This window comes from Hyperoodon ampullatus (assembly GCF_949752795.1).
Source record: "Hyperoodon ampullatus genome assembly, chromosome: 13".
Lineage (NCBI taxonomy): Eukaryota > Metazoa > Chordata > Mammalia > Artiodactyla > Ziphiidae > Hyperoodon > Hyperoodon ampullatus.
The window spans coordinates 48,197,855-48,221,860 of record NC_136926.1 but is presented as its reverse complement, the minus strand read 5'-3'; the positions used below and the strand labels follow the sequence as shown (position 1 = coordinate 48,221,860).

General features: G+C 39.3%; 1 protein-coding gene across 2 annotated transcripts in view; it reads left to right on the top strand.

Annotated features, from left to right (window-relative positions):
• The window catches only part of GAREM1 (GRB2 associated regulator of MAPK1 subtype 1), a 203,198-nt gene that overhangs the window by 165,290 nt on the left and 13,902 nt on the right, over nt 1-24,006 (top strand). For both annotated transcript variants that reach the window (XM_079718027.1, XM_079718026.1), the window contains exon 4: nt 14,021-15,193. In XM_079718027.1, the coding sequence (XP_079574153.1) occupies nt 14,021-15,193 (1,173 nt within the window). The remainder of the gene's footprint in view (nt 1-14,020; nt 15,194-24,006) is intronic.

The window sequence follows — 24,006 nt, the reverse complement described above, 5'->3', positions numbered from 1 at the left end:
AGAGTGAATTGCATACATTATGCCCTTTGCCTGTTAATAATCAGTGTATATTTCCTAAGAATAAGGATATTTTCTTATGTAACCACGGTATGTTGATAACAGTACTTTTATTTACAGTCTGTATTCTAACTTTGCCAAGTGTCCCAATGTCGTACTTTATAGTATTTTTGTTTCTTCCAGTACAGAATCCATTCCAGAATCACGTATGGCATTTACTTTTCATTTCTCTTTATTTCACCTTAATCTGGAACAGTACTGCAACCTTTCTTTGTCTTTCATCACATGGATGTTTTTCAAGAATACACACCAGATATTTTATAGAATATTTCTCAGTTTGGGTTTTTCTGATATTTCCTCATGATTAGATTCTAGTAATGAATGCGCTTTTAAGGTGGAATGTTATGTGATTGAGGTCCTGAACTTCTCAGGGAATCACATCCAGAGGTACGTGAGGTGAACATGCTTCTCTTTGGTAATATTAAGTTTTATCACTTGGTCAAGATGTGTCCAGTTTCTACCCTCTACAATTACTTTTCCTCCCCTGGTAATTAATTAGCTTCTGGGGATGACATTTTAAGACCTTGCACATTATCTATTACCTTAATCAAACTTCTATAAATTCAGTATTAATTAATGATTCTAGTGTATAATCTTTACTGTAATAGATGATACAAAATTATGATTTTTTTCAATTCCACCACTTCTTTACATTTGTCAGCTTTTCCCCCATTCATTTTTTTCATTCATTCATCTTTTTGTTAACAATATGGACTTAGACGTTCCTGTTTTATTCAATAGATTATAACTCATTACAGTCTTCATTTACTGTGGTACTCAAATTGTCCCAGATTTAGCCAGTGGGGGCTAGTTCAGGCTGGCTCCTGTGTCTTTTTTACATGATCCCATCATCTTATGAGCAATTCTTTACTTTCTGGCACAACAGAATGTTCCAAGCTAATCTTGTATCTGTCCTGCCCTAGCCCTGGAATCAGTCATTTGTCCCAGGAACCCTAGTTCCTTTTAATGGGGAATGAGTTGGGCACTAAGTATACTTGGTGATAGTTGGAATCTTTGCTTCTAGTCCCTTGGAAAGAACAAAGCTAAGTAGTATGTGTGTGTGTGGTTTCCTCAAATTATGAGTTGGTACTAATACCTCCAATTCCAATCCAACCCTGTGGAGTTCTTGCTTGCTTTTCCCAATTCCATACTTCTGTCTCCCCTGCCACAGTGAAAACTCTGGCTCCCAAAATATCGACACATTTACTCATTTGTTCAGTCCTACAGTACACATAGAGTTGTTTGAGAATCACTGTACCTATACCCCTATACAAAACAAATCTCCTAAAAAGAACACGATCTTGGTTGGTCTTTTCTTTTCTCTACTGGTAGTATATAGTCAGTGTTCCAAATTTACTTGGATTATTTCTCTGTCCCCAGGGCTGTTAGTTTATTCATTTGAAATACAGTTGGGTTCATCTGTTTCCATTTGCATTCAGCTTTTTTTTTAAATTTCTTGTTAACTTTTATTTTACTTTTTGAATATATAGACCATTCGCATACTTCCTAAAAGCCAAAACTCTATAGCAAGGTTTACTCACAGAGGTGTCACTCTCCCCCATGTCTCTTCCTCCCTCCCCTCCCTCCTGTAAGTGACCAATTTCATTGTTTTCTGGTTTATTTTTCTTGTGTTCCTTAAAAAAAAATAAGCAGAAATACACACACACACACACACAAACACACAAACTTTTCCTTCTTTCTTAAACAAAAAGGCAATATACCATATAAATTTTCACGTGCTTCGCTTTTTTTTTAATTTAGTATATCCTGGAATTTATTTCATACCAATTCACTGAACTAACAGTACTCATTCATTTTCACATAATATCATTTTGTGTGTGTACCATAGTTTATTTAATCAATTGTCGATGTTTGGGCATTGAAATAGGTTCCAGTATTTTACAAATACAAATGATGCTACAACGAATAACCTTGTACATGGGTATTTTCATACGGTTGGAGAAATGTCTTCAGGGTAATTTCCTAAAAGTAGCATTGCTGGGTGGAGGGATAAATGCATGAATAGTTTGGTTAGATATTGCCAAATTCCCGGCCACCGGGCTTGTACTATTTGCATTTCCACCAGCTATGAACAAGAGTGCCTGTTTCCCCATAGCTTTACCAACTGAGGGCAGTGTCAAGCTTTTGAATATTTATCAGTGTTCTAGGTGAGAAATGGTATCTCAGTGTAATTATAGTTTACATTTCTGTTAGTATAAGAAAAGTTGAACATCTTTTCATAGATGCATCTTTTTAGTAGATTGATTTTTCATGGCTTTTCTGTTTTTCTGGAGGTTTGGGGGTCTTTTTTAAAAACTACCTATGTATTAGGGATGTTAGCTCTTTTTCTGTCATATACACTGGAAATATTTTCTGTCAGTCTGTTATTTGACTTTTGACTTTGCTTCTCTTGTTTCTTTCCATCTAAAAACTTTTGAGTCGGAGTAACCACAAGTGAGAGCTTTTGTTATCAGATCGCAAAATGTATGATAAAGATACAGGAATTAAAACAGTATTGTTATGATAGGAAAATAGGCAGAAAGGTCATAAGGATAAAATGGCCCCTAAATAAATACTAATATATGTATACATTTGAGTGTATGTGTCTTATAAATTTAATATATAATAAAAAATCAGTGATGAATGGGATGGTTATTTGGAAATGTACTGGACACTCAGTTAACTTTTTAAAAAACTGAAGTTAGATCCCTACCTTAAATAATCCACCAAAAAAATTAAATAAGTTAAATATTTAATAAATGAAACCATCAAAATGCCGGAAGAAAATATTGGTTAATGATATCAACATTTCTCAACCTGAACACCAGTGAAAATTGGACTGGATAAATCTTTGCTGCAGGACTGTCCTGTGCCTTGTAGCATGTTTAGCACCATTCTTTGTTTGTACCCACTAGGTGTAAGCACCCTCCCAGTCATGGCCATCAAAAATGTCTCAAGACACTGTCAGATATCCCCTGGGCGGGGGCGGGGGGGTGCAAAACCACTCCTAGATCAGAACCTTGATCTATATCTTCTCAACAGGTAGACACATAACACCCAAGAATGAAATCACAAAGGAAATGTTTGAAAATGCTGCACAGAAAAAAACTTTAATACTTAAAGAAGGCATAAAATTGAAATTCAAGCAACAAATTGGAAAATGTATAGCATAAATGACATTCACATTGCATAAATAGTAATAAGATAGCCATCCCAACAGAAAAATGGGTGAGGGACACAAGTAGACAATTCACAGAGGAAAAACTCTAATAGCTTGATAAATAAATACCAAAAAATATTCACAATACTATTATTCAAGCATATTCAACATAAAACATAAATAAATGCAGGATACATGCTTTACTTTTAATATTGGTAAACATTAAATTTATTCAGCATGGGTATGGGGAAACATAACTTCATCGAGTAGAAATATGTCTGTGTATAACATTGATGAAGTACAATGGGTAACACATATTAGACCTTTCACATGTATACACAGCTTTGTCCATGCAATTCTACTTCTGAGACTTTATCCTAAGGAAATAATTGAAGTGTAAAAACATTTGCTGCAGTACTATTTATACTTGCTAAAAATTGGGAAATCCCATCTGTCTAACAATAAGGAATTGGTCAAATGAATTAAGGCATATCCATATATAATGGAATATGTTAGGTTAGTGTTACAATTGATGGAGTATATGCACAGGAAAATGGATAAATTACAGTGAGAAGCAGAGCAAGAAAACTGTGTATTTATATATCTCTGAGATAGACTGATACACTCATTTCTTTTTTTCTTTTTTTAAAATTTCATTCTTTTTAATTGCTGAGTAGTATTCCAATGTATATATGTACCACATCTTCTTTATCTGTTCATCTGTCAATGGACATTTAAGTTGCTTCTGCGTCCTGGCTATTGTAAACAGCACTGCGGTGAACATTGGGATGCATGTATCCTCTCAAACCATGATTTCCTCTGGATGTATGCCCAGGCGTGGGATTGGTGGATCATATGGTAGCTCTATTTTTAGTTTCTTAAGGAACCTCCATACTGTTCTCCATAGTGGCTGCACCAGTTTACATTCCCACCAATGGTGCAGGAGGGTTCCCTTTTCTCCACACCCTCTCCAGCATTTATTGTTTGTAGACTTTTTGACGATGGCCATTCTGAGTGGTGTGAGATGATACCTCATTGTAGTTTTGATTAGCATTTCTCTAATAATTAGCGATGTTGAGCATCTTTTCATGTGCCTCTTGGCCATCTATATATAGCTTCTTTGGAGAAATGTCTATGTCTTCTGCCCATTTTTTGTTTCGGTTGTTTTGGGGTTTTTTTTATGTCAAGCCGCATGAGCTGTTTGTAAAATTTGGAGACTAATCCCTTGTCACTCGCATGTTTGCAAATATTTTCTCCCATTCTGTAGGTTGTTTTCTCATTTTGTTTATGGTTTCCTTTGCTGTGCAAAAGCTTTTGAGTTTAATTAGGCCCCAGTTGTTTATTTTTGTTTTTATTTCCAGTGCTCTAGGAGGCGGATCATAAAAGATATTGCTGAGATTTATGTCAAAGAGTGTTTGGCCTATGTTTTCCTCTAAGAGTTTTGTAATATCCGGTCTTACATTTAGGCCTTTAACCATTTTGTTCTAATTTCATTTTTTTACATGTAGCTGTCCAATTTTCCCAGCACCATTTATTAAAGAGACCATCTTTCCTCCATTGTATAGCCTTGCTTTCTTCTTTGTCATAGATTAATTGACCATAGGTACATGGGTTTATTTCTGTGCTTTCCACCCTGTTCCATTAATCTATATTTCTGTTTTTGTGCCAGTACGGTACTGTTTTGGTAACTGTAGCTTTGTAGTATACACTGAAGTCAGGGAGCCTGATTCTTCCAGCTCCATTTTTCTGTCCCAAGATTGCTTTGGCTATCTGGGGTATTTTGTGTCTCCATACAAATTTTCAGATTTTTTTGTTTCAGTTCTGTGAAAAATGCCACTGGTAAATTGATTGGGATTGCATTGAATCTGTAGATTGCCTTGGGTGGTATGGCCATTTTAACAATATTGATTCTTCCAATCCAAGAACATGGTATATCTTTCCAACTGTTTGTATCATCTTCACTTTCTTTCATCAGTGTCTTACAGCTTCAGAGTACAGGTCTTTTGCCTTCTTAGATAGGGTTATTCCTAGGTATTTTATTCTTTTTGCTACAATGGTAAATGGGATTGTTTCTTTAATTTCTTTTTCTGATCTTTTGTTGTTAGTGCATAGAACTGCAACAGATTTATGAGTATTAATTTTGTATCCTGTAACTTTACCTAATTCACTAATGAGCTCTATTAGTTTTCTGGTAGCATCTTTAGGATTTTTTATGTATAGTATCATGTCATCTGCAAACACTGACAGTATTCCTTCTTTTCCAATTTGGATTCCTTTTATTTTTTTTCCTTCTCTGATTGCCATAGCTAGGGACTTCCAAAGCTATGTTGAATAAAAGTGGCAAGAGTGGACATCCTTGTCTTGTTCCTGGTCTTTTCCCCATTGAGTATGATGCTAGCTCTAGGTTTATCATATATGGCCTTTATTATGTTGAGGTATGTTCCCTCTATACCCAGTTTCTGGAGAGTTTTGATCATAAATGGGTGTTGAATTTTGTCAAAAGCTTTTCCTGCATCTATTGAGATGATCACATGGGTTTTGGGGGGGGTTGAATTTTATTTATTTATTTTTTATACAGCAGGTTCTTATTAGTCATCCATTTTATACCCATCAGTATATACGTGTAAATCCCAGTCTCCCAATTCATCACACCACCACCACCACCACCCCCGCTGCTTTCCCCCCTTGGTGTCCATACGTATTGAGGTGCTCTTATGTTGGGTGCATATATATTTGTAATTGTTATATCTTCTTGGATTGATCCCTTGATCCTTATGTTGTGTCCTTCCTTGTCTCTTGTAATATTCTTTATTTTAAAGTCTATTTTATCTGATATGAGTATTGCTACTCCAGCTTTCTTTTGATTTCCATTTGCATGGAATATCTTTTTCTATCCCTCACTGTCAGTCTGTATGTGTCCCTAGGTCTGAAGTGGGTCTCTTGTAGACAGCATTTAGATGGGTCTTGTTTTTGTATCCATTCAGCAAGCCTGTGTCTTTTGGTTGGAGCATTTAATCTATTCACGTTTAAGGTAATAATCGATATGTATGTTCCTATGACCATTTTCTTAATTGTTTTGGGTTTGTTTTTGTAGGTCCTTTTCTTCTCCTGTGTTTCCCACTTACAGAATTTCCTTTAGCGTTTGTTGTAGAGCTGGTTTGGTGGTGCTGAATTCCCTTAGCTTTTGCTTGTCTGTAAAGCTTTTGATTTCTCCATCAAATCTGAAAGAGATTCTTGCTGGGTAGAGTAATCTTGGCTGTAGGTTCTTCCCTTTCATCACTTTAAGTATATCATGCCACTCCCTTCTGGCTTGTAGAGCTTCTGCTGAGAAATCAGCTGTTGACCTTATGGGAGTTCCCTTGTATGTTATTTGTCGTTTTTCTCTCGCTGCTTTCAATAATTTTTCTTTGTCTTTAATTTTTGCCAATTTGATTACTGTGTGTCTTGGCGTGCTTCTCCTTGGTTTTATCCTGTATGGGACTCTCTGCACTTCCTTGGGTTGGGTGGCTATTTCCTTTCCCATGTTAGGGAAGTTTTCAACTATCATCTCTTTAAATATTTTCTTGGGTCCTTTCTCTCTCTTCTCCTTCTGGGACCCCTATAATGCGAATATTGTTGCATTTAATGTTGTCCCAGAGGTCTCTTAGGCTGTCTTTTCTTCTCATTCTTTTTTCTTTATTCTGTTCCGCAGCAGTGCATTCTACCATTCTGTCTTCCAGGTCACTTACCTGTTCTTCTGCCTCAGTTATTCTGCTATTGATTCCTTCTAGTGTAGTTTTCATTTCAGTTATTGTGTTGTTCATCTCTGTTTGTTTGTTCTGTAATTCTTCTAGATCTTTGTTAACCATTTCTTTCATCTTCTCAATCTTTGCCTCCATTCTTTTTCCGAGGTCCTGGATCATCTTCACTATCATTATTCTGAATTCTTTTTCTGGAAGGTTGCCTATCTCCACTTCATTAAGTTGTCTTTCTGGGGTTTTATCTTGTTCCTTCATCTGGTACATAGCCCTCTGCCTTTTCATCTTGTCTATCTTCCTGTGAATGTGGTTTTTGTTCCACAGGCTGCAGGATTGTAGTTCTTGCTTCTGCTGCCTGCCCTCTGGTGGATGAGGTTCTCTAAGAGGCTTGTGCAAGTTTCCTGATGGGAGGGACTGGTGGTGGGTACAGCTGGCTTTTGTTTTGGTGGGCAGAGCTCAGTAAAACTTTAACCCACTTGTCTGCTGATGGGTGGGGCTGGCTTCCCTCCCTGTTGGTTGTTTGGCCTGAGGCGACCCAACACTGCAGCCTACCCAGGCTCTTTGGTGGGGCTAATGGCAGACTCTGGGAGGACTCACGCCAAGGAGTACTTCCCAGAATTTCTGTGCCAGTGTCCTTGTCCTCACAGTGACACACAGGGCCCCCCCCGCGTCTGCAGGACACCCTCCAACACTAGCAGGTAGGTCTGTTTCAGTCTCCTATGGGGTCACTGCTCCTTCCCCTGGGTCATGATGAGCACACTACTTTGTGTGTGCCTTGCAGGAATGGAGTCTCTGTTTCCCCCAGTCCTGCAATCAAATCCCACTTGCCTTCAAAGTCTGATTTTCTAGGAATTCCTCCTCCCATTGCCAGATCCCCAGATTGGGAAACCTGACGTGGGGCTCAGAACTTTCACTCCAGTGGGTGGACTTCTGTGGTATAAGTGTTCTCCAGTTTGTGAGTCACCTACCCAGCAGTTATGGGATTTGATTTTATTGTGTTTGCCCCCCTCCTACCATCTCATTGTGGCTTCTCCTTTGTATTTGGATCACATGGGTTTTATTCTTCAATTTGTTGATGTTCTGTATCACACTGATTAATTTTCAGATATTGAAAAATTCTGGCATCCCTGGGATAAATCCCACTTGATCATGGTGTGTGATCCTTTTAAAGTATTGTTGGAAACAACCCAATTAAAAAATGAGTGGAAGACCTAAATTGACATTTCACCAAAGACATACAGATGGCCAAGAGGCACATGAAACGATGCTCAGCATCACTAATTATTAGAGAAATGCAAATCAAAACTACAATGAGGTATCACCTCACACCTGACAGAATGGCCATTTTCAAAAAATAAAACAATAAATGCTGGAAAGGGTGTAGTGAAAGGGAACCCTCTTGCACTGTTGGTGGGAATGTAAATTGATACAACCACTATGGAGAACAGTATGGTGGTTCGTTAAAAAACTAAAAAATTGAACTACGACATGACCCAGCAGTCCCACTACTGGGCACATACCCTGAGAAAACCGTAATTCAAAAAGAGACATGTACCACAATATTCACTGCAGCTCTATTTACAGTAGCCATGACATGGAAGCAACCTAAATGTCCATCGACAGATGAATGGATAAAGAAGATGTGGCACATGTATACAATGCAATATTACTCAGCCATAAAAAGAAATGAAATTGAGTTATTTGTAGTGAGGTGGCTGGACCTAGAGTCTGTCGTAGAGAGTGAAGGAAGTCAGAAAGAGAAAAACAAATACCATATGCTAACACATATATATGGAATCTAAAAAAAAAAAAGTACTGATGAACCTAGGGGCAAGGCAGGAATAAAGATGTAGACATAGAAAATGGGCTTGAGAACATGAGGGAGGGGGAAGCTGCGGTGAAGTGAGAGTAGCATCGACATATATACACTACCAAATGTAAAATAGATAGCTAGTGGGAAGCAACAGCATAGCACAGGGAGATCAGCTTGGTGCTTTGCAATGATGTAGAGGGGTGGGATAGCGAGGATGGGAGGGAGGTTCAAGTGGGAGGGGATATGGGGATATATGTATGCACATGGCTGATTCACTTTGTTGTACAACAGAAACTAAAATAGCATTGTGAAGCAGTTATACTCCAATAAAGATGTATTAAAAAAAAAAAAACTTTAGTTCTGAAAGCCTTCCAAAAAAAAAAAAAAAGTATTGTTGGATTTGGTTAGCTAGTATTTTGCTGAGTGTTTTTGCGACTCTTCATCAGTGGTATTGGCCTGTAATTTTCTTTTTTTGTGGTATCTTTATCTGGTTTTGGTATCAGGGTGATAGTGGCCTCACAGAATGAGTTGGGAGTGTTCCTTCCTCTGCATTTTTTTGTAATACTTTCAGAAAGATAGGTGTTAACTCTTCTCTGAATGTTTGATAGAATTTACCTGTGCAGTCATCTGGTCCTGGACTTTTGTTTGTTGGGAGTTCTTTAATCACAGTTTCAATTTGAGTACTTGTGATTGGTCTGTTCATATTTTGTATTTCTTCCTGATTCAGTCTTAGAAGATTTTACCTTTCAAAGAATTTGTCCATTTCTTGTAGGTTGTCCATTTTATTGGCATATATGGTAGTCTTTCATGATCCTTTGTGTTTCTGTGGTGTCAGTTGTGACTTCTCCTTTGTCATATCTAATTTTATTGATTTGAGTCCTCTCCCCTTTTTTCTTGATGAGTGTGGCTAAAGGTTTATCCGTTTTGTTTATCTTTTCAAAGAACCAGCTTTTAGTTTCATTGATCTTTTCTGCTTTTTCTTCATCCTTATTTCTGCTCTGATCTTTATGATTTCTTTCCATCTACTAACTTTGGGTTTTGTTTGTTCTTCTTTTTCTAGTTGCTTTAGGTGTAAGGTTAGATTGTTTATTTGAGAATTTTCTTGTTTCCTGAGGTAAGATTATATTGCAGTAAACTTCCCTCTCAGAACTGCTTTTGCTGAGTCCCATAGGTTTTGGATCGTCACGCTTTTGTTTTCATTTGTCTTTAGGTATTTTTTGATTTCCTCCTTAATTTCTTCAGTGATCCATTGGTTGTTTAGGAGCAAATTGTTTAGCCTCCATCTGTTTGTGTTTTTACAGTCTTTTTCTTGTAGCTGATTTATAATCTCATAGTGTTGTGGTTGTAAAAGATGCTTAATATGATTTCAATTTTCTTAAATTTACTGAGGCTCACTTTGTGGCCCAGCACGTGATTAGTCCTGGAGAATGTTCCATGTGCACTTGAGAAGAATTTTTATTCTGCTGCTTTTGGATGGAATGCTTTATAAATATCAGTTAAGTCCAACTAGTCTAATGTGTCATTTAAGGCCTGTGTTTCCTTATTGATCTTCTGTCTGGATGATCTGTCCATTGATGAAAGTGGGGTGTTAAAGTCCTCCACTATGTATTACTGTCGATTACTCCTTTTATGGCTGTTAATATTTGCCTTATATATTGAGGTGCTCCTATGTTGGGTGCATATATATTTACAGTTGTTATATCTTCTTGGATTGATTCCCTTGATCATTATGTGGTGTCCTCCTTTGTCTCTTATAAGTCTTTATGTTAAAGTCTGTTTTGTCTGATACGAGTATTGCTACTCCAGCTTGCTTTTGATTTCCATTTGTGTGGAATACCTTTTTCCATTCCATCACTTTCCAGTCTGTGTGTGTCCCTAGATCTGAAGTGGGTCTCTTGTATACACCATATATACGGGTCTTGTTTTTGTATCCATTTAGCCAGTCTGTGTCTTTTGGTTGGAGCATTTAATCCATTTACATTTAACGTAATTATCGATATGTATGTTCTTATTGCCATTTTGTTCATTGTTTTTTATTTGTTTTTATAGGTGTTTTTTCTTCCCTTTCTCTTTTGTTCTCTTGTGATTTTACGACTAACTTTAGTGTTGTTTTTGAATTCCTTATTCTTTTTTGTGTGTGTATCTATTGTAGATTTTTGGTTTGCTGTTACCATGAGGTTTTGTTATACCTGCCTATATATAAACAAGATTGTTTTAAGTTGCTGGCCTTTTAATTTCAAATGCATTTCTAATATCCTGCATTATGCTCTCCTCATGATTGCTGGGTTTTTTAAAAATATTTATTTATTTATTAATTTGGTTGCTCCGGGTCTTTGTTGCAGCACGTAGGCTCCTTAGTTGCAGCTTACAGGATGCTTAGTTGCGGCTTGCGGGCTTCTTAGCTGCAGCACAAGGGCTCCTTAGTTGTGGCATGCAAACTCTTAGTTGCAGCACGCATGTGGGTCTAGTTCCTCGACCAGAGATAGAACCCGGCCCCCTGCATTGAGAGCATGGAGTCTTATCCACTGCGCCACCAGGGAAGTCCCCCATGATTGCTAGTTTTGATATCATATTTGTGTGTGGATGATTTCCTACCTTTACTTTATGTTTGCCTTTACCATTGAGCTTTCCCGTTCATAATTTTCTTATTTGTAGTTGTGGCCTTTTCTGCCTAGAGAAGTTCTTTTAGCATTTGTTGCAAAGCTGGTCTGGTGGTGCTGAATTTGAATTCTCTTAGCTTTTTCTTGTCTGTAAAGCTTTTGATTTCTCTGTCAAATCTGAATGAGAGCCTTGCTGGGTAGAGTATTCTTGGTTGTAGGTTCTTCCTTTTCATTATTTTAAATATATCATGCCTCTCCCTTCTGGCCTGCAGAGTTTCTGCTGAGAAATCAGCTGATAACCTTATGGGAGTTCCCTTCTATGTTATTTGTTGCTTTTCCCTTGTTGCTTTTAGTATTTTTTCTTTGTCTTTAATTTTTGTCAGTTTGACTATTGTGTGTCTCGGCATGTTCCTCCTTGGGTTTATCCTGCCTGGGACTCTCTGCACTTCCTCTACCTGGGTGACTGTTTCCTTTCCCATGTTAGGGAAGTTTTCAGCTATTATCTCTTCAAATATTTTCTCAGGTTTTTTCTCTCTCTCTTCGCCTTCTGGGACCTCTATAATGCAAATATTGGTGCGTTTAATGTTGTCTCAGAGGTCTCTTTGGCTGTCCTCATTTCTTTTCATTTTTTTTTCTTTATTCTGTTCTGCAGCAGTGTATTCCACCATTCTGTCTTCCAGCTCACTTATCCATTCTTCTGCCTCAGTTATTCTGCTAATGATTCCTTCCAGTGTATTTTTCATTTCAGTTTTTGGGTTATTCATCTCTGTTTGTTTGGTCTTTAGTTCTTCTAGGGCTTTGTTAAACATTTCTTCTGTCTTCTCGATCTGTGCCTCCATTCTTTTTCTGAGATCTTGGATCATCTTTACTATCATTGCTCTAAATTCTTTTTTGGGTAGATTGCCTGTCTCCACTTCACTTAGTTGTTCTCTGGGGTTTTATCTTGTTCCTTCATCTGGGACATATTCCTCTGCCATCTCATTTTGTCTAACTTTCTATGATTGTGGTTTCCTTACCACAGGCTGCAGGATTGTAGTTCTTCTTGCTTCTGCTGTCTGCCCCCTGGTGGATGAGACTGTCTAAGAGTCTTGTGCAGGCTTCCTGGTGGGAGGGACTGGCTCCTCCCCACTGGTGGGTGCAGCTGGGTCTTGTCTGTCTGTTGGGCAGGGCTGTGTTAAGGGGCATGTTTAGTGGGCAGCTGTATGCTCAGGAAGACTTTAAGCAGCTTGTCTCTTGATGGATGGGGCTGTGTTCCCACCCTGTTGGTTGTTTGGACTGAGGTGTCCCAGCACTAGAGCCTACAGGCTGTTGAGTGGGTCCAGGTCTTGGTGAGAAAATAGCCACCTCCTCTAGGGTTCACACCAATGAGTACTCCCCAGAACGACTGCCACCAGTGTCTTTGTCGCCACAGTGAGCCAAAGCTGCCCCCATCTCTGCAGGAGACCCTCCAGTACTAGCAGGTAGATTTGGCCCAGGCTCTTATGAGGTCACTGCTTTTTTTCCTGGGTCCTGGTGCACATGAGACTTTGTGTGCACCCTCCAAGAGTGGAGTCTCTGTTTCTCCCAATCCTGTGGAATTCCTGAGATCAAACCCCGATGGCCTTCAAAGCCAGATTCTTTAGGGGCTCCTCCTCCTGTTACCAGACCCCCAGGCTGGGGAGCCTGATGTGGGGCTCAGAACTTTCACGCCTGTGGGAGAACTTCTGTGGTATAATTATTTTCCAGTTTGTGGGTCACCCACCCAGCAGGTATGGGATTTGATTTTATTGCTGTTGTGCCCCCTCCTACCATCTCATTGTGGCTTCTTCTTTGTCTTTGGATGTAGGATATCTTTTTTGGTAGATTCCAGTGGTTTGTTTTTTTGTCGATGGTTGTTCATCAGTTAGTTGTGATTTTGCTGTTTTTGTAAGGAGAAGTGAGCTCACATCTTCTATTCCACCGTCTTATCTCTGTCTTTTCTTTCCGTTTATATAAAATTGTTAACAGGTTATCTTTAGTGGTCAGGTTGTGTAGAAATTGTTCATTTTTATATCTGTATTTTCTAATATTTCTTCCAATGAATATGAATAGTTTTCATAATAAATAAAAGAATGGGGAGAAAGAAGACATTTTTTAAATCCTTTGTCCCAATTTTAGAAAATTTAATAAACTTAGCAAATTTTTAAAGGTAAAAAATTAGTAGAACTTTAATAGTTTAAAAAGAATTTTCTACAGTGATATTCATGAAAGCATTTTTATAACTGAAAATGATAATATTAATGTCCCAAAATAATTATCCATGTGGTAGAAGACATAGGAAAAAAAAACTAGAAGGATGTTTATCAAATCATTAACCGTGGCTGTCTCTGCATCAGGTTCGTGGGTGTTATTTTTTGTGTGTGATTTTCTTCTGTATTTTCCAAAATGTTACAAATGAATACAGGGTACCTTTTTCTTCAGAAAAAAAAAAATGCTTTTAAAAGTCTAAACTAACATCATCTTGTTATGTTAACCACATAAATATTACAGGAGAAATGGCTTGTCTAAATTTGGTATTAAAATAAAACAGCATTTTCCTTTGTGTATGCATGTGTGTCTTAATAGCATGTTCGCTACTTCTCTGCATGAATAAACTAAAGACAACTACCCTAAAATTTGATTTATCCTATTGTAGGTTGCTTCAGGTGAATGCAATGAAGACACCGAAGTTTACAACATCACACTTTGTACGGGGGATGAACTCACTCTAATGGGCCAGGCAGAAATCCTTTATGCAAAGACTTTCAAGGAGAAGTCACGACTCAACACCATCTTCAAAAAGATTGGGAAGCTCAATTCCATCAGCAAGCTGGGAAAAGGCAAAATGCCGTGCCTCATTTGCATGAATCACCGGACCAACGAGAGCATCAGCCTCCCATTCCAGTGCAAGGGCAGGTTCAGCACCCGAAGCCCCCTGGAGCTTCAGATGCAGGAGGGCGAGCACACCATCCGCAACATTGTGGAGAAAACCAGACTTCCCGTGAACGTGACCGTGCCCAGCCCTCCACCAAGGAACCCGTATGACCTCCACTTCATCCGTGAGGGGCACCGCTACAAGTTTGTGAACATCCAGACCAAGACAGTGGTGGTTTGCTGTGTGCTGCGGAACAATAAGATCCTCCCCATGCACTTCCCTTTGCACTTGACTGTCCCCAAGTTTAGCCTCCCAGAACACCTGGTGAAGGGGGAAGTATGGCCTGAAACCCTGGTCCATCACTGGCTGGGTATCTGCCAAGAACAGTTCGACATCGATGAGTATTCACGGGCGGTCCGCGATGTGAAGACCGACTGGAATGAGGACTGTAAGAGCCCCAAGAAGAGCCGGTGCACTGGCCACAACCATGTGCCCAATTCTCTTAGCTACGCTCGCGATGAGCTCACCCAGTCCTTCCACCGGCTCTCCGTCTGTGTGTATGGCAACAATCTCCATGGCAACAGTGAGGTGAACCTCCACGGCTGCAGGGACCTGGGGGGAGAGTGGGCCCCCTTTCCTCATGACATCCTGCCCTATCAGGACTCGGGTGATAGTGGGAGCGACTACCTTTTCCCAGAAGCTAGTGAAGAATCAGTGGGCATCACAGGGAAGTCAGAACTTCCTTATGAAGAGCTATGGCTGGAAGAAGGCAAGCCCAGCCATCAGCCTCTCACTCGCTCCCTGAGCGAGAAGAGCAGATGTGATCAGTTTCGAGGTTCTGTCCGGTCCAAATGTGCACCTTCTCCCCTTCCTGTCCCCGGAACTCTGGGAGCAGCAATGAAGTCTTCAGAGATTGCCCTACCTCCACCTCCAGTGCCTCCCAAATCTGAAGCCGTAAGTCCTTTCTGGTTTTGGGTGATGTGCCAGTCCTTCTGTCTCTCTGCTCAGTCATCTGCTAATTTATTTTCTTTCTTAAAGAAAACTCCCCAATGGAAGATTATCAGAATGAGCAATTTGCTTAATTTGGAGTGAAATAGAAGTATTTGCTGGATTATTTTTACCATTTGGGAGTTAGTTAGAGTTTTACTCTACATTTGATGAGAAATTCTTGGAGAGTTTTTATTAGGAGAGGTTTAAACATGCTGCCTAGAGAACGGATAACAGTGAGGGGAGAGCAGAAGGCAGAGACCAGATAAGAGGGATGAATATGGTAACAGGTATGAAATGATGACACCCTGAACCACAGCAGTTGGTAGCAGCAGATGGCAGGGAGAAACGAGCTGCTTCGGATCATGTTTCAGAGGTGGAACCAACAGTATTTACTGATTAAATTGGATGTGGGTAGTGAAGGAAAGAGAGAAATCAGGAGAAACTCCTAGATTTGTAGCCTGAGCAGCAGAGTGGATATTAGTGCCACTTACCACTGATGCGGACTGAAGGAGGAGTGGATTTATTTGGGGGAAGGAGAGATCAAGAGACATCAGCATCATTTGTAACTCTCTCCTCGCACTTACATTGAGATCAAAGCATCATGGGGATGCTCACTTACACACCACGCATACACACACACAGCAGAGCCAGGTGCCAGCCCGGTTTTGCTTACCACCTCAAACATAACTCACTCAGAGCTGAGGAGAAGTCTATCAGATTTTAATGTAAAAAGGTCATACAGCACAGGAGAAAGAGCCCTCTGTTTTGACCATGTTCTTTGATTGGCAGGCACTCTGAACCTTCACGACTCATTTTTTTTTTTTTTTTTTTTTTTTTTTTTTTTTTTGCGGTACGCGGGCCTCTCACTGCCGTGGCCTCTCCCGTTGCGGAGCACAGGCTCCGGACGCGCAGGCCCAACGGCCATGGCTCACGGGCCCAGCCGCTCCGCGGCACGTGGGATCCTCCCAGACCGGGGCACGAACCCGTGTCCCCTGCATCGGCAGGCGGACTCCCAACCACTGCGCCACCAGGGAAGCCCACGACTCATTTTTGATCATTGAATTTCATTATATCTGAAGGGAGAAAGCGCTTGAGGCATAGGGTGTAATTCTGTTTATTTATGTGACAGTATCTGTGGCAGTGGTTTCCTTTTTTTCTATCTCTAGCAGAATCCTTTAAAAGAAAAAAAAAGAAAACTTATACAGATCACAATAAATAGAAGAATTACAATCAAAACCCATCTGACTGAAGGACAGATTGGAGGGATGGGGGTCTCCCCTTGGCCCTGTCCACTCTGCCCCCACCAGGTGGTCTCAAGACCACCTCTCTGGAACTACGGGACTGTGTAGAGCCTCGTATCAAAACCATGGGCTAGGTGCTAGAAAAATCACCATCAGTGACCCCTGAAATCATGACCCTGGACTCCAGCAACTTCCCCTTTTGTAGGGAAGGTAACGGATGAAAAGAGAGGACTACTATACAAGTTAAAATGTGGGAGGTATACATAGGTCATGTATGGGGGGAGTTCAGAGGAGAAAAGAACTATTGGGCCAGAGAAGCCTTCATGGAGATGACATTTCAAATGAGCCGAGAGTATATGCATGAATGGAAAGAGCAGAGAGATGGGAAAGAAGGGCGTTCCAGAGAGAATGGCTTGAGCAAAGGCAAGGGCAGATGAGGGAAAACGCAGAGTTTTGCTGGGCGAGTGGAATAGGGTTGAAGAGGGAGTATGAAGGGCAGTGGTGTCTTCAAGGCTGGAACCAGGTCACGGACAGCTCTGGACACCAGGCAGCACTTTGTGCCCGGCGTCATACATAGCTGTCCATGCAGAGCCCTCATTGCTGCAAAGCTTTCCTGAGAGAAGACCCACCTTCAGCTGTTTATTCCAGGACATAAAAACTCCCCAGAAATTGCAGGTCTCTACTTTCCCCTGCTCCTTACAAGATCTACCAGGGATCTTAAGGCACAAGCCCAGAGATCCCCATATCCAGTAGGGGTTGTGGAATATTTGGGGGAAGTCTTGGTGGAGTCAGAGTCCTTGGTTCTTTTATTCATGTCAGATGGTGTTCCCCAAAACACAGGTAAAAGGTAAGGGGACACTACTAGTAAGTACTTTAGGCAATTTTAGGGATGTCTCAACTTACCTGGGTATGTGATGTTGCTTGAAGCTTGGAGCCTTCTCTTCAATAGGAATGTGACCACCTGAGCTTTTCCTATAGAACTCTGGTCCCACCTGGCACATAACGGGGACTCCTGTTTGTTGACTGATTGAGTGACTCATCCAGGGTGGTCACACCCAGTTATTTACATAACCAAGTCTTGAGGTAGGAAACTGGCAGTGATTGTTTTCACTGAGGCTAGTGAAAGATGAGTAAGATCATAAATATTAAGAGGCCCTATCTTGACCCTGGTACTAAAAGAAAAATGTTAGAGTTAAATGTGAAACTAAAAGCAAATCTCACAGAAGAAAAGGTTTGGGCCTCCAGTCTAAGCCGTAATTTCTTATGACATAAGAGAACCTTCTCAGAGCATATTTGGTGTTTATAGAATGCTCTAATCATAAAGACTTTGTATAAACACCTGAAATTACTTAATTTTCTTTTTTTAAGAATTAGGCATTTCAAATGAAGTCATGTTTTTTATTGGTTCTGTGACCATGAAACAAATTTTCCAGTTTTAGGATGTGCGTGGGATCCGGAGAACGTCATAATTGTTAGATGTGGCTTCAGCTTGTGGCTTTCAAAAGGGAACTTTAATGGGGCATAAATTCAAGTGCTCCCACAGAATTAAATCAAACTTCTTTGGATAGTGACAGTGGGGTGGGTCTGGGGAAAAAGATGGGCCATAGAAAGGGAAGCAGAGCTGATAATTGGCAAGTGAACGCTGCTTTGCCACAGTCCATGTCCCAGTCATGTTAATATCTAGAGGGACAGTGGCTCCACTACAGTGTATGTCAGCCTGTGCCTTTTCTTCTTATTCTATTCTTCACTCCCTACTTCAGGGAGTGAAGTTACAGCAAATATCTGTGCTCTTTATCCGGCAGATTTTGACAGTCTTTGTTTCTGTAAATGAGGTAAAAATCTTTCTCCTTCAACAGTAATTCTTCCTATGTTTCCAGCAGTGTGCTGCAGTTCCGGCATCATCTGGTTAATGCTTGACCACTGTCCTACCCATATCCTAAAATGGAAAACTAGGCTGTGGGGCCAAACAGAAAATCCTCAGTGGAGGAGTGATCAGTTTAGCCCTGTTAATATACTTTGTACTTGATGTAGCTACTTAGAATTATGCCCTAGTATGTACCTTTGTAAAGATCGTTAAATACAAAGGTTTTTTTCTTTAAACACAAAACACTGCCACTTACCTTTCCCAAGAATAAGAGGCTATACCCCCCCAACTGGAACATCCCAGGGAAGAGTAAACAGCTCCTGGTTCCAGGCACAGAAGAGAAATTGTTGCAGATGAGCGCAAGCTGGGGAGCTGCCCAGCTCACTGAGTGGTGACATTTTCATTTTTTAAAATTGTGCAAAGTGCCCTCAAATCAGAATGACCTGACAGTTCCTCTTCAGTGGGTTATCCTTAATTCGTTCATATGTTCCAAACACATCCTCTATTTCGTAACATTGTGGGCCTCATTCCATAATTTTAATTTTCTGGCTGTTGGCTGATAATGTCTAAAATATTTACCCAGATACACTCTACAAGTGACAGTCTTCAAGAGCTGCCTTTTTTTTGGTGCTTTTTTTTTTTTTTCCTCTTTGGAAGATGCCGTTTTGGAGAGCAGTGACGGGAAGGCTTGATATTACATGGAATTCTATAAATAGAATGTTTGACTCTCAGACTATTCTGGTCAATGCAGTAAATTACAAATCAGTATCAAAACTACTGGATCATAACTCTTCTATAGCTATGTGTGCAGTAGTATCAAACCTGAGGACCCCAGAACCCAGGGATTAATTAATGTCCTCTGCCTGTCTTTAGTAACAGAAAAAAAAAAGTGCATTCACTCTTGGTTGGATGTTAACATGGCAGCGATTCCTGAGATTCATGAAAGAAAAATCATAAAAGGAGCTCTAGGTTGAAACCACTGGTTTAAAGCAAATTTTACTGCAGTATGGATGAAGAATTTGTTAACCTTTGGGAGTGACAGGATGCCCCCTGACAATGACAACATGAGAAGCAGGGTGTAGGGACTGAATTGTAAGATGGATTGTGGTAGCATACATTCATTGTTATAAGACTGAAGTCCATCATAAATAAAGTTCCTGTAATGGAGCACACTGTTTTATTGATGTTTGAGAAAAATAAGACATAAAGGGCGAATGTAATCCAGATCTACACTGCACTTAGTTCAGTAGGTGCCTGAAAAGACTGCACTATCCATAAGTCTGAATCTGCAGACTGAGCAGCTGATGAGAAAATGGAAGGGGACACCAAGCATCCTGAGAGTCTTCATTTCCCTTCTCAGTGGAATTTCACTGAGAGCAGAGAGGAGTGATCTGCCACACTATGTGATGGATAATTAGAGGCACAAAACATTATGTCTAAGAGCCACACGTGGATTTGCATCCTCATTCTGCCACTTAGTAGCTTCATAGCTTCACAACTTGGGCAAACTGTTTAACTTTCTGAGTCAGTTCCTGTGGCAATTAATAAACAGTGTCTTCATTGCATTATTGTATTATACAAAGTACTTGGCAGTTTTCCCTGGCACTTGGTAAGCAGTCGATAAATAGTAGCAGTAACTTAATATGGGATGCATTTTTTTTTAGGGTTAGATAGAAAATAATTTTTTGGAGGTTATTTCCCCTGTCCTTCCTTGCCTAAGGTATAAGGCCTCTCCAGAGAGTCGTGGAAGCTGATGGGGACAAGGACACCTACCTCCACAGACAGACCAGCAGAGAGCCCTGGCACACAGGCAGGGGACAGTCATCCCCGCATTCCAAAAGTGCATCCTAACAGGCTTGAAAAGTAGCAAAACATTCTTTTCATCTGACTTTTAAAATGTCTGCTTGATAAGCTAGGTGTTATGTGTTATAGTTACCTACCTGTGGAGCCAAAATTGTAATCATGATAAACCAAGAAAAGAGCTACAGAAATGCTCAGCATCCTGTGGGCCCCAATAATATGTAATCCTTTCATGGGCGATTTGGGGGGTTTGTAGAATATATAGAGTACCTATGAAAAAGCCACATGTGGTTCTACGGCTGCAAATATGTGTCAAGAAACAAATTCCTAGGAAAACCTCTCTAGAAATATTAAAGCTGAGAAGTTGCCTTGACTAATTCCATTAGGCATGGTGAGGCTAGGTCATGGTGCTACCAGGTGTCACACCTGGATGTGTCCACCCTACAGAATGAGGGCACTTACAAGACTACCCAAATTAAGAAAAAGTCATAAAAATGTATTGTTTAAAAACCGAGAGAAGTGATTTTTAAGAATTGAGCTGTAAGAATTAATTCTACTGTACAGCCAGCAAACACTGAGGAAAGAGGTGGCAGGACATGCATACTACAAACAGCCCTTGCACCAAAAATATTAAACCAACCCAGGATACACAGGATGCTCCCACATAAAAATAGCCCTCCAAGACCACAGTAGATAATTGTTTCTCCTAAATTCATAGAGTAAGAGAAATATAAGTAAAATGAAGAAGCAGAGGAAACACTCCCAATTAAAAGATGAAGAGAATTCCCTTGAAAGAACAAACAATGAAACAGACCTCTTCAGTCTAATAGACACCAAGTTAAAAAGGAGATAATGAAAATACTGAAGGAATTAAGAAGGGCTATCAATAGGAATGCAGATTACTATAAAAAGGAACTAGAAACTATAAAAGAGGAGCCAGGAAAAATTAGAAAACATTTGCTGAGATGAAAACTGACTGAGCTAAAGGCAATGAATAGCAGATTGAATAATGCAGAAGAACGAATAAGTGTTCTGGAAGATAGAATAATGGAAATCATCCAATCAGAACACAGAAAGCCAAATTGGAGGAAAAAAAATGAAAGCAAAATAAGAAACCTACGGGATAATATAAAGCTTGCCAATCTACACATAATAGGGATCCCAGAAGGAGAAGAAAGAGAAAAGGGGTTCAAAAATGTGTTAGAAGAAATTATGGCTGAAAACTTCCCGAACCTAAAGAAGGAAACAGATATCCAGGCACAGGAAGCACAGAGGGTCCCAAACAAGATGAACCCAAACAGACCTACACCAAGCCATATTATAATAGAAATGGCAAAAGTTAGAGGATTCTAAAAGCAGCAACAGAAAAACAAAGAGTTAATTACAAGGGAACCCCCATAACGCTATCAGCTAATTTCTCAATAGAAACGTTTGCAGGACAGAAGGGAATGGCAAGATATAGTCAGAGTCCTGAAAGGGAAAAATCTGCAACCTAGGATACGCTACCCAGCAAGATTATCATTTAGAATAGAAAGAGAGATAAGGAATTTCTCAGACAAGCAAAAACTAAAAGAAAACAGCAATACTAAACCTATCCTAAAAGAAATGTTGAAAGGTCTTCTCTAAGTAGAAGAGAAGCAAGAAGGTATAGGAGAGAGAAAATCACAATTGGAAAATAAATCACTTAAGCCAGTAGACAGATTTTTTTAAAAATTAAAAAGATTTTTGTGAAAGTGATGACAGCCACAATGAACAGCAAAAGGATAAATATGAAGATGTAAAAGAGGACATCAAAATCATAAAATGTGGGAGAGGAGAGTAATAAAATGTAGACTCTTTTGTTAGTTTTTTTTTTAGAATGTGTTTGAGCCTATATGACTACCAGTCTAAAAGCAAGTAGATAGGAAGGGGTTAAAATACTTGAAAAACAAGGTAACCACGAATCAACACATAAAATCGATCTACAAAAACCAAAAAGAAGAGAACACAAGCATAATATAACAGGAAATCATAAACCACAAAAAGAAAAAGAAAGGGACAAAGAAGAAATACAAAATCAACTGGAAAACAAGGTTTAAAATGGCAATAAATAGATATCTATCAGTAATTACTTTAGGTGCCAGTAGACTAAATGCTCCAGTCAAAAGACAGGGGAATGGCAGATTGGATTAAAAAACAAGAGCCTATAATATGCTGCTTATTGTAGGCAACACATAAAAAAGAGACCCACTTTAAGGCAAAGGACACACATAGACTGAAAGTGAGGAGATGGAAAAAGATATATCATGCAAATGGAAATGACAGAAAAGTGGGGGTTGCACTACTCATGTCAGACAAAACAGACTTTAAAACAAAGGCCATAAAGATAAAGAAGGACACTATATAGTGATAAAGGAATCAAAACAGGAAGAGGATATTACATCCTCAAAATATATGCACCCAATATAGGAGCATCCAAATACATAAAACAAATACCAATAGACATAAAGGAAGAAATTGATGGGAATACAATAATAGTAGGAGACTTTAACACCCCACTCACATCAATAGACACATCTTCTAGACAGAAATCAGTAAGGCAGCAGAGATCCTAAAGGATACAATAGAACAGTTAGACTTAATTGATATTTTTCAGGACATTACATCCAGAAAAAAAAACAGCATACACATTCTTTTCAAGTGCACACAGAACATTTTCTAGGGTTGACCGCATACAAGGGCACAAAACAAGCCTCAACAAATTTAAGAGTATAGAAATTATTTCAAGCTTCTTTTCTGACCACAATGGCATGAAACTAGAAATCAACCACAGGAAAAGAAATAAGAAAAAAATGATTACATGGAGACTGAACAACATGGTACTAAAAAACCAGTGGGTGAACAACAAAATGAAAGAGGAAATCAAAAAATACTTTGATACAAATGAAAATAAAAATACAACCATACAAAATCTATGGGATGCAGCAAAAGCAGTTCTTAGAAGTTCATAGTGATACATGCCTTCCACAAAGAACAGGAAAAATCTCAAACAACCTAACCTACCACCTAAAAGAATTAGAAAAAGAAAAATAAGCAAAATGTAAAGTTAGCAGAAGGAAGGAAATAAAGATCAGAGAGGACATAAATAAATAGAGATTTAAAAAACAATAGAAAAAAATCAAAAAAAACGAGAGCTGGTTCTTTGAAGGGTAAACACAATTGACAAACCTCTGGCTAGGCTCACCAAGGAGAAAAGAAAGAGGACCAAAATACACAAAATAAGAAATGAAAAAGAAATAACTGATACCGCAGAAATACAAAATAAAATAAGAGAATACTATGAACAATTATATGCCAACAAATTCAACAACCTAGAAGAAATGGACAAGTTTCTAGAAACATACAGTCCACCAAAAGTGAATCAAGAAGAAATAGATAATTTGAACAGACAGATCACTAGAAGTGAAATAGCGTCTGTAATTTTTAAAACTCCCTACAAACAAAAGTCCAGGACCAGATGGTTTCACAGGTGAATTCTACCAAACATAGAAAAAACTTATACTGATCCTTCTCAAACTCTTCCAGAAGACTGAAGAGGAAGGAGGGAATGTATGTCCAAAGACATTCCATGAAGCCACCATCACCCTGATACCAAAGCCAGACCAAGACAGTACCAAAAAAGAAAATTACAGGCCAATATCTTTGATGAATATAGATGCAAAAATTCTCAAAAAAATATTTGCAAACCAGATCCAACAACACGTAAAAAAAGATCTTACACCACAACCAAGTTGGATTCATCCCAGGGTCACAAGGATGGTTCACCATAGCAAATTAATCAATGTGATACACCACATCAACAAAAGAAAATACAAAAACCAAATGATCACTCA